The sequence below is a fragment of the Clytia hemisphaerica genome, unplaced genomic scaffold (genome assembly GCF_902728285.1).
Source record: "Clytia hemisphaerica strain Z4C2 unplaced genomic scaffold, Clytia hemisphaerica genome assembly, whole genome shotgun sequence".
In the NCBI taxonomy this organism is placed as follows: Eukaryota; Metazoa; Cnidaria; class Hydrozoa; order Leptothecata; family Clytiidae; genus Clytia; species Clytia hemisphaerica.
In genome coordinates this window covers 3,621,185-3,643,867 of record NW_027103551.1, presented here as the reverse complement: position 1 = coordinate 3,643,867, position 22,683 = coordinate 3,621,185, and the positions used below count along the sequence as shown (strand labels likewise).

Sequence of the window (22,683 nt, the reverse complement as noted above, 5' to 3'; positions counted from 1 at the left end):
CTTGTCTGTTTAGCCTCATTTTTTTCTTTTCTGTTTTACACATTTTTAAGTTAAGTTAGAATTTTCTGTTAGTTTGTCAATCATTTTTCTCATATTTATCTCAGTTTAATTAATTCCGTTTAATAATTAGTCAATTAGTCATATTTTCTTTAATTAGGATCAAACTTTGTTTTGTCAAATATTTATGAATTTTCGTTTTTTCTTTCTTCATTCAGTTTGAATATATCTATTCTCGCATTCGATCCTCTCGCGTCGAGATTATTTCGGACACACTTCAGGTGCGATGCACTAGGCCCACACCTGGCCAGTGGACAGTTTAATGTCTTGAGGTGGGGTGTTATGAATAAAAGGGCCGATCAATGATAGAAAATGGTAGACAGAACATGTTAAATATTTTCACAAATAAAAAGAAGAAACCTTTCGCCAACTAATTCCAGCATCAGTTGAGAGAAAAACGTTCGGAGTTGAATTTAGGTAAGGTCCAACATTTCCTAAAAAAAATGAAACAGAAATTTAGTGTTACTTAGAGTCTAGGAATACATTTTTAAAGTCTATACTACAGTTGGTGCTTTAAAAAATTTAAAGAAATACAAAAATCTTGCTCATCACATATGCAAAACAACTTCAAGGAAAGTAATCTAGTAGAAAGAATAAGTTAACCAGTCTTCAAACTATACCTGTAGCTAAGATAAATCCAGGCGCAGATTTCTTGGAGTAAATGGGCGTAAAACGTGTGTATGGGTTGTGGAAACCAAACTCTTGTGATAATTGTAGTGCGCATAAAGAACCAGTCTATAAAATTGAAGGAGCGGTTTAAAACTTAATCAAGAACAATTTTATAAACGACAAAGATGAACATTTAATTAAATTTGAAATAAGCTACCATCGAAGTACTTCATCAAGGGGTCAAATATCCCGACCCCAAGAATTTAGCAATTTCTCATAACACAAATGTTGCCATTTTTTTTTGCAAACTGTTTTTTACTTGTTTTACGATTGTATGACTAGCTAAATGTCAATACTCAACTATTTACCTTCTTGCTATCTGTACAAAGCTCAGGTGGAGGTACAATGTGAGACCAATCGCCACCTTTATTGAAAGTGATCCACGATTGCAAATGTCGTGTTCCTGGTTTCCCCTGTGTCAGGTTTGTGGCGATGTAGACACCAGACACACCAAGCACTCGATGCAATTCAACAAAATCATGACGGAAAAACCTAAAGTATGAAATATAAATAAAGTGTTTGCTCTGCGCTCACTTCAATCTTTAGAGTAACGTTTAGTTGTCTGAAGCAAGAACACGTCCATTTTGCTAGTGGGGTTACACATTTCTATAGAACATAATCTGTAGTCAAAATATGAAATACAAGAAAAATGAAATGAAAAGTATCAAGAGCAAAGATAGTATACCTGTTGACTCCTTTATCTTGTTTGTTGAAATAAAGAACATTTTCAAGTGCCAAAGAATACTTCTTTCCTTCAAAATCTGAGATGTACAGATTAGCTGTTTTGTTGTTAAATGCTACCGCTACAAAGGTTTCGTTTTCGCTTGCATCTGCGACAAGGAAATTCTGAAATAAGAATCAATATAAATCTTTGTTGAAGGATATTACATAAAAAATAACACATGGAGCCATAGGATGATTGACCGTTGGTTGAAGCAGTAGTATTACAAAAGACAGAGCGAATTGTAGGGCTAGCATATGGGGAAAACAACCTCTTGGGGAATCTGATTTCTCCAATTTCATACCATTCAATTATTTATTACAAACAGCTTTATTTTTATCATAACTCTGAAATACAAAACCAGTTCTTGGACATAAACCATGTACTTCTACCTAAACCAAGACAAGAATTTTTTAGGGAAGATTTTCAAGATTTTGAGATTTTAATAACACTTTGTTACAAGGACTTTCAGGGTCCAAAAAGGTAACACAAGAGCAGCACATACCTGTACCCTCTATTTGCCTAGGTCCCCCCACTAGTATTATATACTAATATGTTACTCACCAATGAAAGCATTGAGGTGCTGTTGGTGAAGGGGAAATTAGTGCTTTCAAATCCATTTCGATTTGTCGACACCAACAAGTTTTTTGTTCCATTTTTTGTACCCTAAAATAACAGACACAAAATAAAAGATTAAAATAATGATAATCTATTTCATCAAAAGAAGTTGTACATAAATAAAACATCAAAGGAAGTTGAAAAATCGTGCAAGTCAAGTCGAGTGTAAAGTTTTTGGATGTGGTGCAGACAAGTGTTAGTAATCTTTAATAAACTGTGTTAAGGTTGTCAATTTTAAAATTACATTTGTTCTGGTTATTTTGAATTTGACTTCAAATTAGTAAGAAAGTGAATTTAAAAGTAGTTCATGTTAATTTTCGATTTTAAAATCTTAATTGTGTGTATGTCGACTTTATTAATAAAGTTTAAAATGTTTAAAATTCTAGATTTCAAAATTTAAAAAATTGTTCTGTAGATTAGATTTATTATTAATAGTGAAAAATATTATACGTATTTCATGTCATGTTGGTGTGAATGTGGTTAGTATGCATTAAAATAAAATGTTTGAAAGAGAAAAAACCAAAATAATTTGCTGTATTCTAGAGGCAGATTACTGGGAAGATTTAGTTGTTTGGTAAAATCATAATTAAAACAAGCAACATGCTGAATGGACCTACCTGTTGATCAAAATCAGATAAAAGTAGGTGTTCTACATTTTACTATTGGTATTGAGCAAACACAATAAGTTTTAGAACAATGCAAAAACGTCTGATTTATTTTCTTTTATCATTGTGTAACTTGGTCATCTTTTTTTGAAAATTGTATGACGAAAAATTACTTCAGCCACATTTTAAGGTACCTTGCACTCTTTCTGACAAAAATCAGGAAAAACTAATGAAGCAATTTTGCACCAAGTCCAAAAAACCTTATTTTTAGGTAGTTTTTGGCCCAAATTTACCCCCAAAATTTTTTTTTCAAAAATCGGGCTCCGTCACTTTTTAGGCATTGCTATTTTGTATCATTGTGCAAAAAATTAAAAAAAACTAATGAGCCAATCCCGAGAAAAGCTGCTAACAGGAAAATGGTAAAAGGGAATTTCCCCAAAAAAACGAAAATCCGTATTTAACAACGAAAAAAAATTTTCCAAGAAAAATTACTTCAGCCACATTTTAGGGTACCTTGCACTCTATCTTTCTGCCAAAAATCAGGAAAAACTAATGAAGCAATTTTGCACCAAGTCCAAAAAACCTTATTTTTAGGTAGTTTTTGGCCCAAATTTGCGAAAATCCGTATTTGACGACGAAAAAAAATTTTCCGAGAAAAATTACTTCAGCCACATTTTAGGGTACCTTGCACTCTATCTTTCTGCCAAAAATCAGGAAAAACTAATGAAGCAATTTTGCACAAACTCCAAAAAACCTTATTTTTAGGTAGTTTTTGGCCCAAATTTGCCCCCCAGAAATTTTTTTCAAAAATCGGGCTCCGTCACTTTTCAGGCATTGCCATTTTGTATCATTGCGCAAAAGATTAAAAAAAACTAATGAGCCAATCCCGAGAAAAGCTTGTAACAGACGAACGGACAACGGTCAAATTAAAGGACCTCCCGGTAGGTCCAATAAGTTCATTTGCTTCAAGTGTCAAAAGTTTTCATGCTGATTTTAACTCAATTGTTCAGGCATGCAAAATTCCAAGCATCTTGACAATTTTGACGCAAAAAAGAAATCCTCTAAAGATCAAGTTTCACAGTATTCAAAATTGAATATGTTGCTGTTGGCTTTATAATGATCACAAAAAGTGCATGCGATTTTCAGGGGATCTGATTTGGTGCAATAAAGCCTTGGAAACTAAACTCATGATGATAGAATCAACAAGGTTTGAAGAACCTCTTCATTTTTCCTGCCCGTTTTTTGTTTTTTCATTTTTGTCTTTACTTTTAAAATTTTGAAATATCTCTTCAACGTGAAAAGGCTTATTTGTATTGAAAGCTGTAGAATGAAATTTTGCCTGTAGAACAACAAAATTAAATTGGTGTAAAATGATATTTTAAAAATATTTACATTTTTAGTGGTGAACATGTACTGGTTTATCATTAGAAAGTCTTCAACACCTTGTGCCAGTGTACGAGAATAAAAGTAACTCCAAGCTCTTGTCTTTAATAACACACCTTGACCCGCTAAAAGAAGAAATTCTGCAGAGTCAAAAACTACTATTTTACAAAGTAATGGGATAGAGTATACAATAGCCAGTCATCGTTAATAGTGTTTCTTTTGTAACAAATGAAATGTAGAAATGTTACATTAGCTTGTCTTTTAAAGACAGGCTATTGTAACAATTTGTGTGGATTCTAAAGAAAAATTTTTTAAGGTCTCCTTTTTCATGTAACCTGACTATTGTATACTCTATATTTCAGAGAGGTTGTCCATTACTAACATTCTTGACAGCAAAAATGAACTGGTTGACCATGGTATAGTCTTGTATTCCAGATACCATTATACGGTTGTAATAACTGTTTCTCCATGAAGAATACCAGTAGTAGCTTCGATGAAGAGATCCCTTGTATAGAATGCCAGTAGTTCCTCCTGAGGTACTGTTACTCTCTAAAGTGAATATTGCAGTCCAGGAAAAATTAATAGCATCGATAGATAAAATGAGATTTCGAACAGTGGACAAAATTTTAGAAGTTTCACCGAACCTCGTCTTCTTTTTGTAGCTGATTGTTTACTATGTTTCATGCCAAAACTAACAGTTTTAAATGTTAAAACTGGTTAAAGAAGCTTTGATTGTATGAAAAAAAATAAGGAAGAGATCTTACCAGTATGTTTGAAGTAATAAAGGTAACTAGTTGTATCCACCGGTGGATAATAACTCCTGAAAAATAAAATCAAAAAAATAAAATCAAAATAAATGGAATAAAATTTAATCTGAGAAATGTTTCATAGATTCCACACAATTCAAGACAGATTCTCCAAAATCCAAAAACTTAATTAACATTATTACTCAAGACAGTTCAACACGCTCAACATGAAACTTGCATTCCTGTTCAAACTGGTTAAGAGACTTATAAAATATTGGTTGTAAACAATAGTTATTGAATTTGATTTAAGGCAAGAAAAGTGATCACATACCATGTATAAGATTCAACATCTGATGCCTTGAAACGCCAATATCGGCCATTGTTTGTTGATGTATATAACTAAAGATATAAGAAAAATTTTTATAGAGTAGACTGATAATGTCAAATCCATCAGTTTCAAAACACAACCTTACAACCTTGCATGCGTATCGATACTAAATAAATAAAGACCAGATCAAAGTAAAAATAACTCATACCCTTTTAGATCCCATTTCTTTTTCATGGAGAGCCACATAATAGGAATATCTTGGGTGGTATTTCACTTCTGATGGATAAAAGGTAGTTGAAACACGGCGGAAGGTTTTGCATTCATCATCAGATACAAACAATACACGATGATATTTAGCAACCAAGATGTATTTTCTATTGTCTGCTTTACTAGAGAAAAAGCTGCTGATTGTTGCAAGGCTTCCATCCGAAAGAGTGAAGTTTCCTGTGACATTTGTGTAGGTTTTTCCATAGTCTCTGGAAACATAAAAGTTACTTGGACGCGAAGAAGACATCAAATTGTCTGGATCTCTCATCAGTACCATAATTGATGAACTGTTTGCTCCAGACCAATGTACTTCTGCAATAAAGTGCTTGTCATTGAAAGCATACTATAAAGGAAAGATTGAAATGAAATTGAAGAGAAAATCAAAATCAAAGTAAACACTAGAAGTAATGGACTCCTATCTTGTGATAGGGAAATATTTTCATGATTAAAAAGATGATTTCAGATACACCCTTAAAAGTAAATTATTTTGATCAATATCTTGTGGTCGTTTTTATTTACGATGCAATTTTGTAAGGAATTTATTGTTTATAATGAATTTTGATAGTTTTTTAATTTTTTTATTAACATAACTTAACTTTTGATTTACTGCATCAATTTTATTGAAGTTTTTTATACCAAAATCTTAGGGAAACTTAGTAGAAGTTTCTTTGATATTGCTGATTGAGAGAAAAATAACCATTATGAAAATGAGAAATTTTGGCAGTATTCCAACTTTTGTACATCAATTTTTTAAATTGATTTCCTACATGGCTGTAAAGACAATTCACAGATAATTTGCTTGAAATGATCATTATAACATAATTTATTCTATGAAAAGGATCAAAAATCTTAATCACCGTCATTAGTTTTTGTCATGCTTTATGCACCATTCTCAGGAGTGCTGAATAACCAAACCAAGATGTCTCACAAAGATTATTTTTGGATACATTGAAAAAATCATTGTGTTGAAAACAAATTTGCTTTTATTTTATTGATCTAATCAAGATAAAACTGAAAGTCTTTTTTAAATTGAAAGTCAAGAGAAGAAAGACAAATAAAAGAAACATGAAACAACCAGGAAAAAAAATCAAAATATCCTTTAAGAATGTTTTTATGGTGATAATACTTTGAATGAACTTAAGAAATGTTGGTTTGCCGCCATCCAAGCTTAACATTTGTGAATTTCTTTCTAGCTCTTTTATTTCATATCAAATTACCTGAATATAAACCGAACTTTATAAATCTTCAGAATGAAAATAAAATCAGGCCAACCAACCCACCTCCAAAATCAAGGGTTGGTTGACAGAAAAGCCAATATTTCATTTTTTTTAAGTCCAGCTTCATTTTGAAATGAGCAATGATCGACAATTTTATTTCTTTCTCCAAGTTTCTCCAAAAGGCACCCAAAACGTAGACGTAGACTCAGAACGTTGAATTTATATTTTTGGACTTGAGTTAAAAAAAATTTTATTTTGACCTCTCAAAAATGAAATCTGATTTTTAAAGACAATGAACCTCAAGACAAAAAGGTTGTCAAAACCTTATTTTGATCAAATTAAGCTTTGCAATCAAAACTTTTTAAAGAACTGGGCAAAATAGTTACAGACCAAAGTAAAGTCTAACGTCAATTGCTCTAACTAGGTGCTGTGGTATAGTGGTAGTCGACCTTGGCTTCTGTGCAGGAGGCCAGGGTTCAATTCCCACTCACAGCAGTTCACTTGGCAAGTGAACGTTCCTTCGCCCGGGTCAACCCATGCCATGTGAGGGGAATTGGGTAGTCAGTTCAAGGTGCTGACGGGACGCTAATTAGTAAGCGCCTATAGTTGCGAGAATAGGCCTCTAAAGCCTCCTGCAACTCAACCAAATAGAAACTTGGGACAATTGGTCAAAACATGGGATTGTTGATATCTGGCCTGTATTTTCACCTACTGTTAAATCTCTTTGACAAAAAACTTGTTTTGATAACTCTACCAAGTTTATCAATCATACTTTTTGTCATAACATGTCACAATAACTTTCACTGATAGTCCCCCCTTTTTAATTTTTTTGTTTTCATTCAAAAGAACCGGACGCCATTTGGAGAATTAGAGAATGCCCGCCGCCTAACAGCCTATCACCCGATGGGATTATCAAATAACGAGTGTGTAACTTGCCGCGCGAGAGACGTCAAACGTTCCATCGTTTTGCCACTAATTTGTTCTTCTTTGTTCCAGACACTCGCGTGTGTTCTACTACGAATTGTTTTTCATATTTCGATTTAAAAGCCTACTTAGTGTAAAAGAGAAATTGTGTATTTCTTAATGAAAAATATGACCAATCTGATTGGCTAAAACCGCGTACATAGATGCTTTATCCTGCATCAGTAAGATTCTAGCGATTCCATTGGTCGAAAGACATCATGTGGAGGTGGGATGTAAACCGTATCTGTCTTCCTCGCATTTAATTGAGAAAAAAAAAGAAGACATCGCATATTGACAAATGCGCTTTCAAATGTTTTGCTCAAAATGGGAATGTTTTGTTTTGAAAATACAGAAAAAATAAAATAAGAGAAAACAGTGATTAAGAATGTTTGTTTCAATAGGATGCAGAAAATCTTTAAGTTATTTTGATCTTTACTTTTCTTTGGTTGATATGGATTGAGCAAGACTTTCAATTATAATGCTATAAAATGTCACTTTCACATATCCTACTTTTACAGTTTGCTCTTTATTGTAAGTATCTGCTTGGAGAGTTCTGAAAATTTTTCGTGCTTTTGGAACACATGCAAAAGGACTTCAACGGAATAAATCCATTGCACGGTCGTCTTGCCAAGCCTCGCCACCAATACGGTTTTTACTGACCCTGTATATCCCGTATCCCACCTCGAGAAGACTGTGTAACTAATAGTATTTCATAATGTACTATTACAAATACAAGACTATGTTCAACATAAGGGGTCTGGTAAGCGAGAGATATTTTGAACTTTCTTGTTGTATCTTAAGCGAAATTTATGCATCGTAATGTTTTTGTTTTCCTCTCAAATCACAAAAAAGTAGCCAAATAAGAGTGTTTTGATCTTTTAAAGGGACATAAAAGTAGTAAAATGTAAACATTGCGCGAACCACGTGTCATTAAAGAGAACAATTAAAATCACTTGTCCAAAACAATTTTATATATAAAACAATTGAACAATCAAAATTAGCCATACAGTATTTGGTTTGATTTTTTATTTTAACATGTGACATTTGTTTTGATTTTGTATCCGCTGCATACAGTTTGTTTACAAATTTTGCAAGTACTGTTATGTCCCTTTAATGAGCAGTCAAATAAGTTTAGAAAAGTTAATTTCACCAAAATAATAGGAAGTGAAAAAAAAAACAGAGAAAGACCAATGGAAAGAGAAAAGTTGTTGATATTTTTCAAGTTAAGGATAAACCAGTTAGCAAACTTTCGCTCAATAACCTGATAGCGGATTACAGTACTACAAAGACAAAATATACCCAAATATTACCCTGAGCTATATACGACCCACCGCATGGCCTGAACATGTTCGGGCCTCTTGATTAATACTTTTTAAAAATGGCCCGCGCGTGGCCCGAGCAGTTTCGGACCATGTTCGGGCCAGATTTTCGAAAACTTGCTACGATCGCGCGTGTAATTTCAGGACCCAATATTTATATTTTAAATTCCTTATTTTAGCAAACAAATTTAAAAATCTTCATCTTTATTCAAATATATATTTTTCAAATATAAAAGGTAATCATCTATTTTCCAATTAAGTTAGGAAAATTATTAAAAAGAATGATTTGAATCTTACATAATTTATTGTCTTCTTTTTATTCTTTAAACTGTTCCCTTTTCTCGTGGTCTTCTCCTATTCGAAGCAGAATTTTTCTGGATCGTTTTTTTACTGTTATACAACTTTGTGAATCAAACTGGTATTTGGAACTACTTCACTAAACCTGCGGTAAATCTGGCGGATAGGGAAGTGAAATCGAGGGATCGAACCTAAGTTGCGGTTATTCAGACGTCCACGCTCGATAGGATCGATCACCGGAACGGCTCGATGACGGATCGATATGTGATCGATGGATTACTTAACGATCCAGATAGGAGATCGATTGAAGATTCAGCCATTAAAAAGTCTTGAGTATCGATCCTTCGTTGATCCATTATAGAGCTAGTATTTCAATTGAGTATATCGATTCGTCATCGATCGTTAATCGATTCGTCATCGATCGTTAATCGATTCATCATCGATTGTTAATCGATTTGTTATCGATCATAAATCGAGTATGAGTCGATAGGGTCGATAAGATCGATAAAAGATCAATAATAGATCGATAAATAATCGATAACTACCGTGAAATTGGGTAACTTGCATCAGTGGAGGCTAACATGCATAGCCCTCAAATGAATGACCTGGCTGGTCATTAAAATACAACTACGCAGCTCCGCTTGCGCATTTTTACTCTACCATTTTTGTTTTGATTTAACTTTGTATTTTAATGACCAGCCAGGTCTTTCATTTGAGGGCTATGCATGTTAGCCTCCACTGATGCAAGTTACCCAATCTCATGGTAATCATGAGCTTAAAAAAATCTTGAGTATTGATCTTCAATCGATCTCCTATCCAGATCGTTAAGTAATCCATCGATCACATATCGATCCGTCATCGAGCCGTTCCGATGATCGATCCTATCGAGCGCGGACGTCTGGGGTTATATATATGGCCCGAACATGGCCCGAACAAATCCGTATCAATTGTAAATACATGGCCCAAACATGGCCCGAATAAAATGTTTGGGCCAATTCAATAATACTTTTTTGTGGCCCGAGCATGGTCCGAACATGCCGTGGGTGGTTATATAATATTACCCTCTGAGCTCATCTGATTTCAGTTTTGTTAAATCTATCTCTAAAGGTATGGGAAATCTTGTGTTTAGTCTCAAGACAGCCTAAATTTCCTAAGCTCATTTTCGGACTATCCAAAGTTCTGGTCTTTTTCCTCTAGCCAGCTCTAGCTACAGAAATGTGGCAGTGGAATAAAGAGCAAGAAAGGGAATCTTATATGCAAAACGACGGTAGAGTTAAACATAGCGTAATGACGAATGAAACTTACAGGGGAAGACTTTATCTTCTCTAAATCATTTTTTACTGCTCTTCTAAATCTTTTACCAATCTCATCCATGGCAGGATCCCCTGAGTTTTGGTCATCACTGTTGAGGTTTATGATGAATTTTTTTCGATTCCCATCAACTTCATTTCTGTCCATCAAGCTTTGGCTCAGGCTGATGGAGCCTTCATTCATTTGTAAACATGATGAGACTATGAAGAGTAGGGACAAAGCTGTAGCAGCTATAGCCATATCTTTATCATAATATTATAAACTACTAGACTTCCTCTTTTGTTGTGGACTTCCAGAACTTTTTCAAATCAATGTTTTGATGTTGGTGATTGACGGTGAAAACTGATAGTCATACTTCGAGGTATATTGCGTGAGCACACCACCGTAGTGCTTGAAAAAATCTTCCCTAAAATATAAAGAGATTCTTTCTTTGATATTAGAATTCATGGACTTGTTTCCAACATTTCCATGGCATGAATAAAAGTTCAATGAATATGAAAAAGAAAGAATTTCAGGATTTTCCCGAATTATATCCTCAATACAATATTGATCATATCAATAAAAACCACTGCGGGAGAGAACTTCGATTTACGTAACTAGTTTCGTTTTCGCTCTGCTTGCAATTTTTCAACACTCGGGAGCTCACGTTTTTGCGCCTTCTTCTTTTTCCAGGGGATAGTGTAAAAAATTGAAGCGTTAAATCGGGGGGTTAATCGGGCTAATTCCGGGGGTCGAAAATCGCTTCTTGCATTTTCTTTATCATTTACCCTAATAGTTCTACCATTTAACCTTTCAAAGCCGCTTACTTTTTTGAAAAAGGCCAAAAATTTCATCTTTTTTTTCTGGAAATTTTTTCTTTCAAAGGCAATCTCGACCAGGACAAACGATTCAGGTATCAACTTTGGTATCGTTGGAAAGCAAGATTTTTTTTCTCTGAATCTCAAGTGGTCAGGAGTTATGACCAAAAGACTATGTATCGGTAAAATGGCCTTTTCAAAACGCATATATACGTATTCTGGCTTCTAAGGGTTAATGTTGACAGGAACATTACATAATACCTACATGCGAAATAACAAGGAAATATTTGACGATTATTGGAATTGCATTATTTGGTGCTTGCGACCTTTTGTATCCTTTTTGTGTTTTTCTTTTTTGAACTTTTGTTTCGATTCAATTTACTTTCTTGATGATAAAGTCGTAAAGTTCGAAAGGTCAGCGAAAAAAATGCAAGGAATGAGTATGCAACCAAGGTTTTATAGTACAATGCAATGCAATGGTTAGTACAATCAGTGTCGCGAGGCTTCGAGGTTCAGCTCGGCCCAGCTATTTGGGCCTCAAATTATGTTTTATAAGGATATCTAAAACGTTTAATATAATATAGGGGGGGTTTCATGGTTGGCGGAGGAGCGGAATCGGCCCTTTTTTCGGACGGAGTGGCGGAATTTGGCGAAAATTTAGACGGAATTACGGAAATTGGGTTCTCTGACGGAGACGGAAAATTAGACAATTTTAGTGCGGAAAAACGGAATTTAGCAAAAAGATTTGCGGAAAAACGGAATTTAGCAAAAAAATTTGCGGAATTTCGGAATTGGTAAAAGATTTTCAAAATTTGCGGAATTTTCGATAAAAATATTGAATTTCAAAGGAATTTTCGGTGACGGAATTTTGGTTCAATTTAAGGGCTCTGACCATAGTCCAAAAATTGATTTTGGTATTTGAACATAAAAGTTATATTTCAGGTTCCTTAACACTTTTAACAAAGAATTGCCTTAATAAATTGCTTTTTAATCGAATCCCTTAAGAGTAATTAAGAATTTAATTGCAAAAACGACGTTATGAACTTTAAAAAGATGTTAATAATATGTTGCATCACCCTCTTTTACGTGCTTAGTTTTAATGGGTAATTAACTTTTTTGTTTCAAAATTTCTTTACACTGTCCGCAAAGAATTGAACTATTTTAAATTTTGCGGAAAATTTTTCTAAAAAGATGTGTCAAAAGTTATTATTGTTTTTTTAAGCAAAATCCGGATGAAAAATTGATGAAAAATCACTATTTTGAAGATTTCGAGACAAAGAAGCATTTACAAAAATTTTCCGCAAAAATTTTTATTGTTCGGTAAAAGATACACCATCTACTGCGAAAAAATTTTCAAAATGTTTTTTCTTCGCCGAAACTAAGCTCTTCAAAGTTTAAATACTCTTCCTCGCAAAAGTCTTCATTTTCTTCTTCATCAAATTTTTTCAATGCAATTTTTGAATTTTCAGATTCAGGAATAGTTTGTCTAACAGAAAATGTATAACATGCCATAGTTTTGTTGGTTACATCAGTCAGAAAACACATTTTAAACACGGCAATTATGAAAAATTCACTATGGTCAGAGCCCTTAAGACGGTGTGACGGAAATTGGAGAAAAAATTGGCGGAATTACGGAATCGGGTACCCCCTGAACCCCCCCCCAATATACTTTGTTTTGACGTCACTTGCCTACTTACCAAAAATATTTTTACTTTAGCTATGTCTCTTTACTTCTATAGTTAGTTTATTAATCTTTTTAGCACAATACTGGTTTATTTTAAAATTTAATTTAATTAAATTTTTAACTTTTAATTTAACACTCTTAATCTCGATAACCTAGGCTTTGTCCTCAACCAAACATACTTAGATTTTTTTTTTTTTTTTTTTTTAGAATTAACAACTTTTTACATATTTATTATTGAATAAACATACAAACATTTTTTTTATTTTTTTTTTTATTATTATACCAATTTCATTTATCTTATTTTTGTTAATGCTTTTATATGTAGGGAGAACAAACATTTTATGTTGTTAACTACTGAAATATATAGATAGATAGACTTCAAATTCAATCATTTCCAGGCACAAAATCGCGTTCTTAAAATGTTTCCCTTTTTTGGTGGGTACGACCCTTATTTGTTTGCAGCGTGGTGGCAGGGGGGGGGGGGGGGGGGGGTGTCAGAGGGAAATTTGCCCTCAAAGCAACCAAATCTTTGGGGGTCACCGAAAGATAAGGGGTGCAAAAAGGTTCCTCTAATCACTAATTTCGGCCGATTTCGGCAACCCACTTTTTTAAACTCTAGTAGAATAAGCAGTCCTTAGCCAAAAAAGGAGAAATGCCCAAAAAATTGCGTACTCGCTTCACACGCGTCATTTTTAAAAAGATATTTTACTTTATAATATAATATGGGGCCTAAATCCAAACTTTCAAAAATGCATCCCCAGCTTGGGTCGACCCACCACTCTACTGTTATAGATAAGCTTTTGTCGTACTTAAAGATATTCAGCTTAACGTCACACACACGTCATTGGAACATATATTATCAACACAAGAGAAAACCGTATAAGATGAAATAATTTGTCATCACCGCAGTCTTGACATCGTATTTGTGAATTTTTGTGGAAAGAAGGAGAAAAATAAGCTATGTACATTACGTAGTTAAGATTCCTCTCTTTTATGTTTAGAATGCTCTCATACTTTCTGAGTCTTAGACTGACACAAAGAGAAAGAATTGTGTGTTCCCAACGGGGCTAATGTACCCCTCAAATGACTGGAAAACTTTAGTCTGAATCACAGACCTCTACAAAACCGCAGGTAGTATAGGAGAAAAAAGAAAGAAGCGCGAATTCGTTAGAGGATGCTAAGCAGCCTGGGGTAACTTGAAATCAGACCACCGGATTCAGTGCGCAGTTTTTCAGGTATGTTCTGACATGATCAGTATTTCACAAATGACGCTTGCACTGCACCATGCCAGGAACACTTGACACAAATGTAGGCATATTGTTATGAACGACCAAGCTTGACTCCTCTTGTGCCGGATCAAATGAGATGTCTTGGCTGGTTATAATTGAATCCTAAATATGATGTAAGGATCTGATAAGGATGTATAGGATCTATATGTCCCTAGGACCCCTCTTGGGTCTTGGTTCCTAAGGATTGACCCCTACATTATTATCCGAAATGTGATTGTCCAAATCAATAGATAATGTTGTTTTTAGCTGGGTTTTTAAAAACGTCTACAATAGAAAACTTCAGGATTTTATCCTAATAAAAAACGTCATAAGAGACAAACTAGTAGTAATAATGTGTGATCATGGTAAGGACAAACAACGACGACGAGGAATACTGACGACACTATAGCAAAAAACTGATGATAAACTTCAATCCGAGCAGTATTTCTGGTATTTGTTTCAGCTTTCCTACTCCTCCCATCCTGGTATTCAAATCAAGGACAAAACTAAGTACACTATGGACAACCATGGTGTACTTGATTATCCCTAGATTTTTAAGAGTAATGAAAAAAAATTAGGTTTAAACTATGGTCAATCTCTAGAGCAGCCCAATCCTGTAAAATCTAAGCTAAGTACAATCAAGAACAACTTTGGACAGAGTTTTCTTAATCAAGTACTATTCCAGTACGTTCCAATTTATCCCTGATATCCAGGGGTTTTGGCTCCAAAGGTGTACTTTGTTTTGTACTGGATTTGTCCAAAGGATAACCAAGGATTGTCCTTGATTTGAATACCAGGGCATTATTCGTATTTTAAAGGTATAAAGGCTCCTATGAAAATTTCCGTGATATCAAGAATCAAAATCATTCACCAAATATATGGATACATTCATCAAGTTTTTAAAGAACTTATTTTTTCTGATACGCGAATACGGTTATCCCTCTCGTTAAATACAAAAATAATTTGATAAAAATACTTTAAGATATAAAACGATAAAAACCGGTCTTTCCTGAGATTCTCACTTTCTCTTTAGAAACAATGATTATGATAAACAAAAACACCAATTTGAACTTTTGAAAGATAATATGAATAAATAAAAAATTTAAGAACAGCATTTTAGAACCACAAAGTCCTGATTGATTTAACCATGGATTTATTATAGAGACTCTGGATAAACATAGAATGAAACGGTGGAGAGCGAAGTTTTGTATTTCCATTGTTTCAGCAAACAATCGATGTACAGGCTTTGTCCGCAAAGGACAACTGTCATGGCGGCTCGAAGGACTCTGATTTTGAAAAGTGATTAATACTCTTAATTCTAAAAAGTTCTCTAACTTTTTCTGATCGTACTTTTGCTGGCTAAAAGTTTGAGAGTAAATTCTAGAATACCAAGCAAATACATTTATGAAATCTGATTTGAGAAAAACATCATCAGACGAGTAAAATCAAACAAAATGCTTATAATAACACGAAATTTTGAATTGGGAATATCTTTCCAATATTTCTCCGAGAAGAGCTGCGATTGATATATATTAGACGTGAGTCTCATAGCTACACTGTGGTATGAAAATCTTTTTGTGGCACGTGCTGGCACGGTGGCTTTTTTGAGGTTGAAATTTAAAAATTTCTGGTGTCAAAATTCAATTCCTTATACATAGCATGTTTTTGCATCTTTCTCGAAATTTAAAACATCATAACGACGTATAATTGGTAATTAACTAGATGAGTTTGAATCTCGGAGGAGAACTTAAAGTCTCATTTGGGAATTGGATAAGTGTATTTTGATGAGAAGTGCAATTAAAATGCTACGAAAAATCATTTAATAGCGGAAGGAGGGTGAACAATAATGTCATTACTGCGGACAAGGCTTGTACATGAGAAATTGGCAAAATTCAGCTCGTTGTTTTTCCAGTGTCTATAATAATTCCATGATTTAACGTACGCCCGTAAGATATGTAGGATATCATGTCTTTCGGTTTAGCCAGCTATGGTACTGCGTATGGTGCTGATAAGTCTTAACAAGAAAAAAATGCAAAAGTTGCTGATTAGCTCTGATCACTCAATTGATATCGTCATCATACAAATTTTAAGGTATGCATATCAAAGAAGAAGAATGTAATGAGATAGCAGCCGTTATAGATGGGTGATCACTACCCAATTCAACTCTGCAGACGTTTGTTTCACCACCAGTGCAATGGAAAACAGCTGAAAATCCAGATTGAGAGAATTGATGTTGGCGGTAATTGTTACTCGTCATATTGTCCCACACCTGTCAACGATAGATTGAAGGAATAATATTAAACAGTTTGAACAAAATCTACACAAAATGTTACTTGCCCAAATACCTTGTTTTTCTTAAGGTGACAGTAGAGGAATATACTAGACCCCTGTGTCACAAACCCGCTGGGACCACAGCCCCATTGGAAAATTTGGCAAAGATTTTGTCCCCGGTAGGAAAATACACTGGAATTTCAGCCCCAATGGGAAATTCACTTTGGCTTCATCCATGCTCTAAATTCAATGTTCCAAAACCATCCCACTGGATTTTTTAACTTTGGAACGATATAATTTTTACCCCTATTAGGGTTTGGATTTTTATCCCCACTGAGGAAAAAAGTTCCGCCGGAGCTGTGAGACAGGGGTGTTATATTCATTTATATCTATGTGGTGATATTTTCCTATGTATGATATATCTTTCTCCACCTGCTCTAAGAGGTTTTTATTGACAGACACTTCTAGATACTTTCACATGCTTTCACTTTTGTAAGATAATTAAAAATTGAACTGAAAAAGGATCGACAGAAAACATCAAATGTGCTAACCATCCAAAGTTCAAAATGTCCATAAAGTCCATAAAATTTTAGAGATGGATATTGGATATCTTACCTGTTTGCCAGTGAAACCGACCCCTACTTTATTGTTTCCGACAGAGGGGTTTGAAAATCCAATAGTTAAAATCTTTGTCCTATCCCCGCACAATCTGTACTGGACGTAACCTGAGCATCCCGCCCATGCCCAATCACCTACAATGAAATAGGAACGGTAGAGTATAGATGATGTATCAAACGTAAATCTCGTGATCCAAGCCAATAAACTTACAATATGAATATCACTGGGTTGATGAAATCAGACTTATTTAGATCGAGTATCACCCCAAAGGAAGTGCTAGGAGTATTGAACGGACCTCCGACAAGCGACTTTATTCATTCCCACTGAATTTTCTTACTTAAAACAATGGAATTCAAATCCTCAGCATTAATTAATTCCCTTGGAATATCAATCTCCATCGAGTCCAAAAAATCCTGTGAGAAGGGTTTAGAAATAAACTTCACAAAAAGTACTTTGTTAAAGGGCACAAATAATAAATGATAAAATAAAACATATTTTACGTTCATAGCAGAGTATTGTCGCTTTTTCACCGTTCCCGATAGTATGTGGCCAACAATTGCCATCAGCAACACGACCAGAATCAAACCATTCCCCAAAAAACTCCATTTGATATCCTGTCTGGTTGACAATGGTTATTTCATTGTTGTGTATTTTCCCCATGATGGATGTTTTAGATATACAGTTGACTTTCTCTAACTCGATCTTCAAAGTGTTTCTTTTTTTCGAATAAGAGAATAATTGAAATGACAGAGAAGTATTATAAATGATTTTTCCAGCTGAGGGACTAAAAGGTTTTAGTTCTAATTTACATTCGAATCAGTTTTTTACAAATACCAGCTACCATTTTCTATCCACAACTGTAAAAAAAATTAAGAAAAGTCATATAGCTTTGGATTTCATCAATTTGAAGAAAATAATCTCAAAACTTATTCCCACTGGAAAATAAATGTGAATTAAAACTTGAACCCTTTGCCAAAAAATGGCTTAAATTTAGCCACTTTTCTACGCATGTTTAACTGTCAAACTCTCATTAAATGCCATTAGGGAGTTCAGCCTATCTAAAAAACTACCGTGTGAAAACACACGCTGAAAAAATAGTAAACACGCAACTCCAACCCTTGTTTATTATTTTTGTAGTCATTTGCTGATGCCTGTAAATATCAAATGTCGATATTTTGTTATTTTTTTAAATCATATTCTAAAAGAATTTTAGAAGCGAACACTTCAATATTCTTCAAAACTCCATAGTAACATATGAAGTACTGTGATTATAATTGTCCTCTACAGTTATATATACGTTCTTTAAAGTGGAACAATTAGGAAATAGAGCTAATATTAGGAAAAAAGACCTTTCATGAAATTCACCACACCTTGATTTATGAGTACAGTTATTGACTCTCTCTCTAATTCGATCTTCAAAGGACCAAAATTTTTATTCAAGTTAGAGAGTATTTTACACTACTTTATAGCTTAGGGGGTCAATAGTGTAGTTCGAATTAGAGAGAGATTCTAATAAAAGAGGTTCGAATTAGAGAGGTTTGACTGGATAGATTTTTGGTCCTATTCAGGTGGAATTAAACGCAATCAGAATTATCTAAGCTCGTTGAAATATAACAAGTGTTTTCTATAAGAAATAATGAGTCAGAGTAGCGACCAGACCAAGATTTGAGGGAAGCAAACAAATTGATTGTATCAGCTGTTTTTTTGTAAACATCTTATCTGTCCAAAGTGATGATGCATAATATAAAATTTCGTTCTCAGAAAGAGGTCTAGTTAATTTGAATAAGAAATGGATATATAACAAAACTTTCAAAATCGTTATTTAATTATTATTATTATTATAATGTAACAAAGTTCTAGGCGCACGAGGGCCTCTGGAACTGATCGTGATTATACGTATTTTACAATTGTCTTGTGTTAAATCTTTTCGGGTGTTTACTCCATGCAGTGTTGAGTCTTTCTTTGAAGACTTTGACTGTCTTTGCCTCAGCGACATCTTTTGGCAATTTATTCCAGGTTGGTATAGTTCGATAAAAGAAGGAATTCGTTTGTACACCACGGAGTCCATCGCTTCCAAAGTTTGGAATCATCTCAAAGTTGTGCCTTCTGTTTGGTCGCGTTCGACGGGCTATCTTGTTTGGGATGGTATCTTTTTCGTAATAGTTGATGTGCTTGTAAAGTTGGACCATGTCACAAAAGTGTCTTCTAAACTCGAGCGTAGGAAGATCTAATTCACGCAATCGTTCTTCATAAGACATATCACGACATTTTGAACAAGTTTTGTTGCCCGTCTTTGTACTCCTTCAATCAGATTTACGTGTTTACGTAGAAACGGAGACCATACTGACTGAGCGTACTCCAGATGCGGGCGAACAAACGCACAATACAATGTTTTAAATGTACTTGTACTCATATTTACAAATCCTCGATTGATTATGCCAAGTATCGCGTTTGCTTTTTTGACTTGCTTTGCAATGTGTTCTTCAAATGTAAGTTCTGAGTCAATGAGAATTCCAAGATCTTTTTCTTCAAAGACGTGTTCCAATTGGCGTCCATCTAGGGAATATGGATGAGCATGTTTGATGTTTCCAAACTTTCCTAGCGTCAGAACGTGACACTTTTCAGGATGGAATAGTAATAGCCAGTCTTTCGACCATTCTACAAGTGTGTCTATATCATTCTGAAGGGAAACAGAGTCTTCGATGCAGTTGACTTCTTTGAAGATTTTGGTATCATCAGCAAACAGTAGGATCAATGAGATGACCTTTTCAGGAAGATCATTGATGTATAGCACGAACAGCATTGGTCCCAGTACACTACCCTGTGGAATACCACTCACTACAGGGTCTGTAGTCGAGAAGGACTGGTTCACTTTTACTGATTGAGTTCGACCTGTTAGAAATGACGTTATCCATTTTAAGATTGAACCGTTGATGCCATATGCTGATAGTTTCTTGCATAGTCGACGGTGGGGTACAGTGTCGAAAGCCTTCGCAAAATCGAAGTAGACACTATCAACAACGTTTCCTTTAGAGATGCTCTCGTAACATTTATCCAGATAGTACAAAAGCTGTGTCACGGTTGAACGGTTGTTAATGAAGCCATATTGTTTGTTCGATAAAAGATTATGATCAGAAAGGTGCTTCATGATATGTTTCCTCAGTATTGATTCCATTAATTTGCACACTGATGTCAAACTAACAGGTCGATAATTGACTGCCAAATTCTGAGGTCCCTTGTTTTTGTAAATAGGTGTGACATGTGCCACCTTCCAATCTTGTGGTAATGAGCCTTCAACTAAAGATTTGTTCATGATTACAGCCAAGGGTAGAGACAGATAGTCAGATAATTCCGCTAGTATCCTAGGGTGTATTTCGTCTGGACCGAATGACTTATTATGGTTGAGCTCTTTCAATCGATTCTGTACCATCTCCTCAGAGATATGAATATCTCTGATGGATGAATCAGTTCTCTTTTCAAATGCAGGAAGCTCACCTACTGCTTCTTTTGTGAATACACTGCAGAACTGTCGTTGAAGTATATTAACTTTTTCGTGATCTTCATGCTTTAACGAGGTTTTGACATTTGGTGATTCAAGTAGTGATGAAACTGTACTAGAAGATTTCATCTTGTTACGCACATGTGACCAGAAGATCTTCGGTTTGGTCTTTGCGTTATCACAAATTCTTTGTTCGTAGTTCCTGTGAGCTTGTCTCATCAATTTGCTCACTCTGTTTCTTACAGGGGTGTATTTTGCTCGATTGTATTCTTTTTCTTCGGGCGATGATTTCATCCATTTCCGATGGAGGCGTCTCTTCTCTGCTATTTCTTTCCGAAGTTGAACTCCAATAGGTATTTTACCTTTCTTCTTCCAGTTTTGACCACCGATGATCTTTATGGGTACAAAACGGTTTCGTATATCCAAAATCTTCTTTCGGAAAAGCTGCCAAAGCTCCTCGGTTGACTTAGAATCAGCCATCTCCGGGAATTGCTTGTACCAATCATCAGAGTTGAGATCTTGTTTCATTGCTTCAAAGTCTGCGTCCTCGTACTTGTATCTTTCTGATTTAGGTTTCAATACAGCATCACATTTGATAGTGAAGGTCAAGCAACTATGATCGCTTAAACACAAAGGACTGAGATACTCTAGACATAGAGCTTGGTTAGCTTCACCTGTTAGAATGAGATCGACTAAAGATGGGTCGTCAGTCCCACGGCACCTGGTTGGTTCTTCTACACTTTGGTGGAGAAAGGAGTCGCGAAGGGCATCAAGAAATTTTTCTTCTTTACTTTCCTCGAGATGTGGCGTCGTCCAATTTTTCCAATTGATTGTTGGGAAGTTAAAGTCCCCGACAAAGCATTTATGAGAGTATTTGTTGTTTGATGCGATATCTTTGATCAGATGATTCAACTTGTTGTTATTTTCAGCTGACGTGTCATTGTTCGTAGGGGAGCGATAGATACAGGAGAAGACCAGGAGATCGTTTCCGGATAGACGAATTTCGATTGTGGATACTTCATTGAAATTGACTTGGTTCATTGATTGGTTGACATCGGTGACCAAATGTTTGATCGATGAATGAGCAAGAATAATTATCCCGCGACCGATGCCAGTGGTCATGTTCGTATGACTGACACATTTATAATGTTTAAGCTCGTGTTCGTGTAGCTCTCGCAGTCCACCGTGCTTTGGTTTCACCTCACATATCGCAATGATGTGGGGATGATGTTTCTCTACATCAAGCACCAGTTGTAGCTTCTTCTCAGGTGTTAGCGTGTCGGCGTTGCAATAAAAGATCCTGATTTCGTTGATCTTTATTTCAACATCATCTACTTGATTTACGTTATGGTTTTCTTGAATTATTGTTCTCCGATTGTTTTCGTTTGAGTAAGATTCTTGGCGAATACTACATACTTCGTGTCTGTCTTCTTTGTTTGGGATCTGATTTTGACCTTGATGATGTCGAATCCGTTTTTTGAGTCCCTCGAAACTCTCCATTTATAGATATCAGAGTTATCATTCTCATTTCTAGTTTTAGCTTTGAACGATAGTTCCCTTACGTTCTTTCTTTCATCTGGTGTTAGATCTTCAGTTATACTCGTTGTCTTGTATTTTTGGATGCCCTTGAGAGAAGGAAGGTTTCCGAGAAGTGAAAATTTTTCCTTTTCGCTAGATAGACAGATTAATAAAGGGCGCTTCTTTTCCTGGGATGGTTTTCCGAGGCGACTGACACGTTTGATAGTAGCGAGTGTGTGAGTGTCTTTAACAAGACCTTCGGCCCATGAACTGTCATCTTCTTGTTCTTGTTCTGCTAAGCCATGGATGACGACGTTGCGAGATCTTTTGATTTTGTCATTTTCTTCTGCTTCTTCTACACGCCATGCATCCCTAATAGCTTCTCTGATAGTTGTTTGCTTGGCAGATACCTCAGAGGTCTTTGTAGCGTCAGCGTAAGACTTTTCCGACAATGTCTTCATTTCTGTTTTGATAAGTTCTTGCATGCTGTGCTTGAATTTCTCCATGTTGATTTCAATCTTTTGTTC

At 35.0% G+C, this 22,683-nt stretch overlaps 2 protein-coding genes across 3 annotated transcripts in view; both read right to left on the bottom strand.

Annotated features, from left to right (window-relative positions):
- LOC136800290 (sortilin-related receptor-like) overlaps positions 1-10,838 on the bottom strand; it is a 31,421-nt gene extending 20,583 nt beyond the window's left edge. Inside the window, exons 1-10 of one of the 2 annotated variants that reach the window (XM_067056917.1) lie at positions 10,496-10,838; positions 5,336-5,737; positions 5,131-5,198; positions 4,818-4,873; positions 4,436-4,602; positions 2,012-2,113; positions 1,412-1,572; positions 1,035-1,218; positions 678-792; positions 418-491 (exon numbers count right to left, since the gene is read on the bottom strand). In XM_067056917.1, the coding sequence (XP_066913018.1) occupies positions 418-491; positions 678-792; positions 1,035-1,218; positions 1,412-1,572; positions 2,012-2,113; positions 4,436-4,602; positions 4,818-4,873; positions 5,131-5,198; positions 5,336-5,737; positions 10,496-10,741 (1,575 nt within the window). In that variant the 5' untranslated portion in view covers positions 10,742-10,838. Of the gene's footprint in view, positions 1-417; positions 492-677; positions 793-1,034; positions 1,219-1,411; positions 1,573-2,011; positions 2,114-4,062; positions 4,179-4,435; positions 4,603-4,817; positions 4,874-5,130; positions 5,199-5,335; positions 5,738-10,495 lie in introns of both variants that reach the window. The other variant, XM_067056918.1, reaches the window with a different exon arrangement.
- A 5,108-nt stretch (positions 10,839-15,946) lies between these two features.
- LOC136800071 (uncharacterized) lies at positions 15,947-17,871 on the bottom strand. Its single transcript, XM_067056681.1, has 3 exons — positions 17,640-17,871; positions 17,137-17,273; positions 15,947-16,519 (listed from the first exon to the last, which is right to left on the bottom strand). The coding sequence occupies exons 1-3, from the start codon at positions 17,797-17,799 to the stop codon at positions 16,337-16,339; spliced, it is 480 nt and encodes a 159-aa protein (XP_066912782.1). The 5' UTR covers positions 17,800-17,871; the 3' UTR covers positions 15,947-16,336.
- Between the last annotated feature and the right edge of the window lie 4,812 nt (positions 17,872-22,683).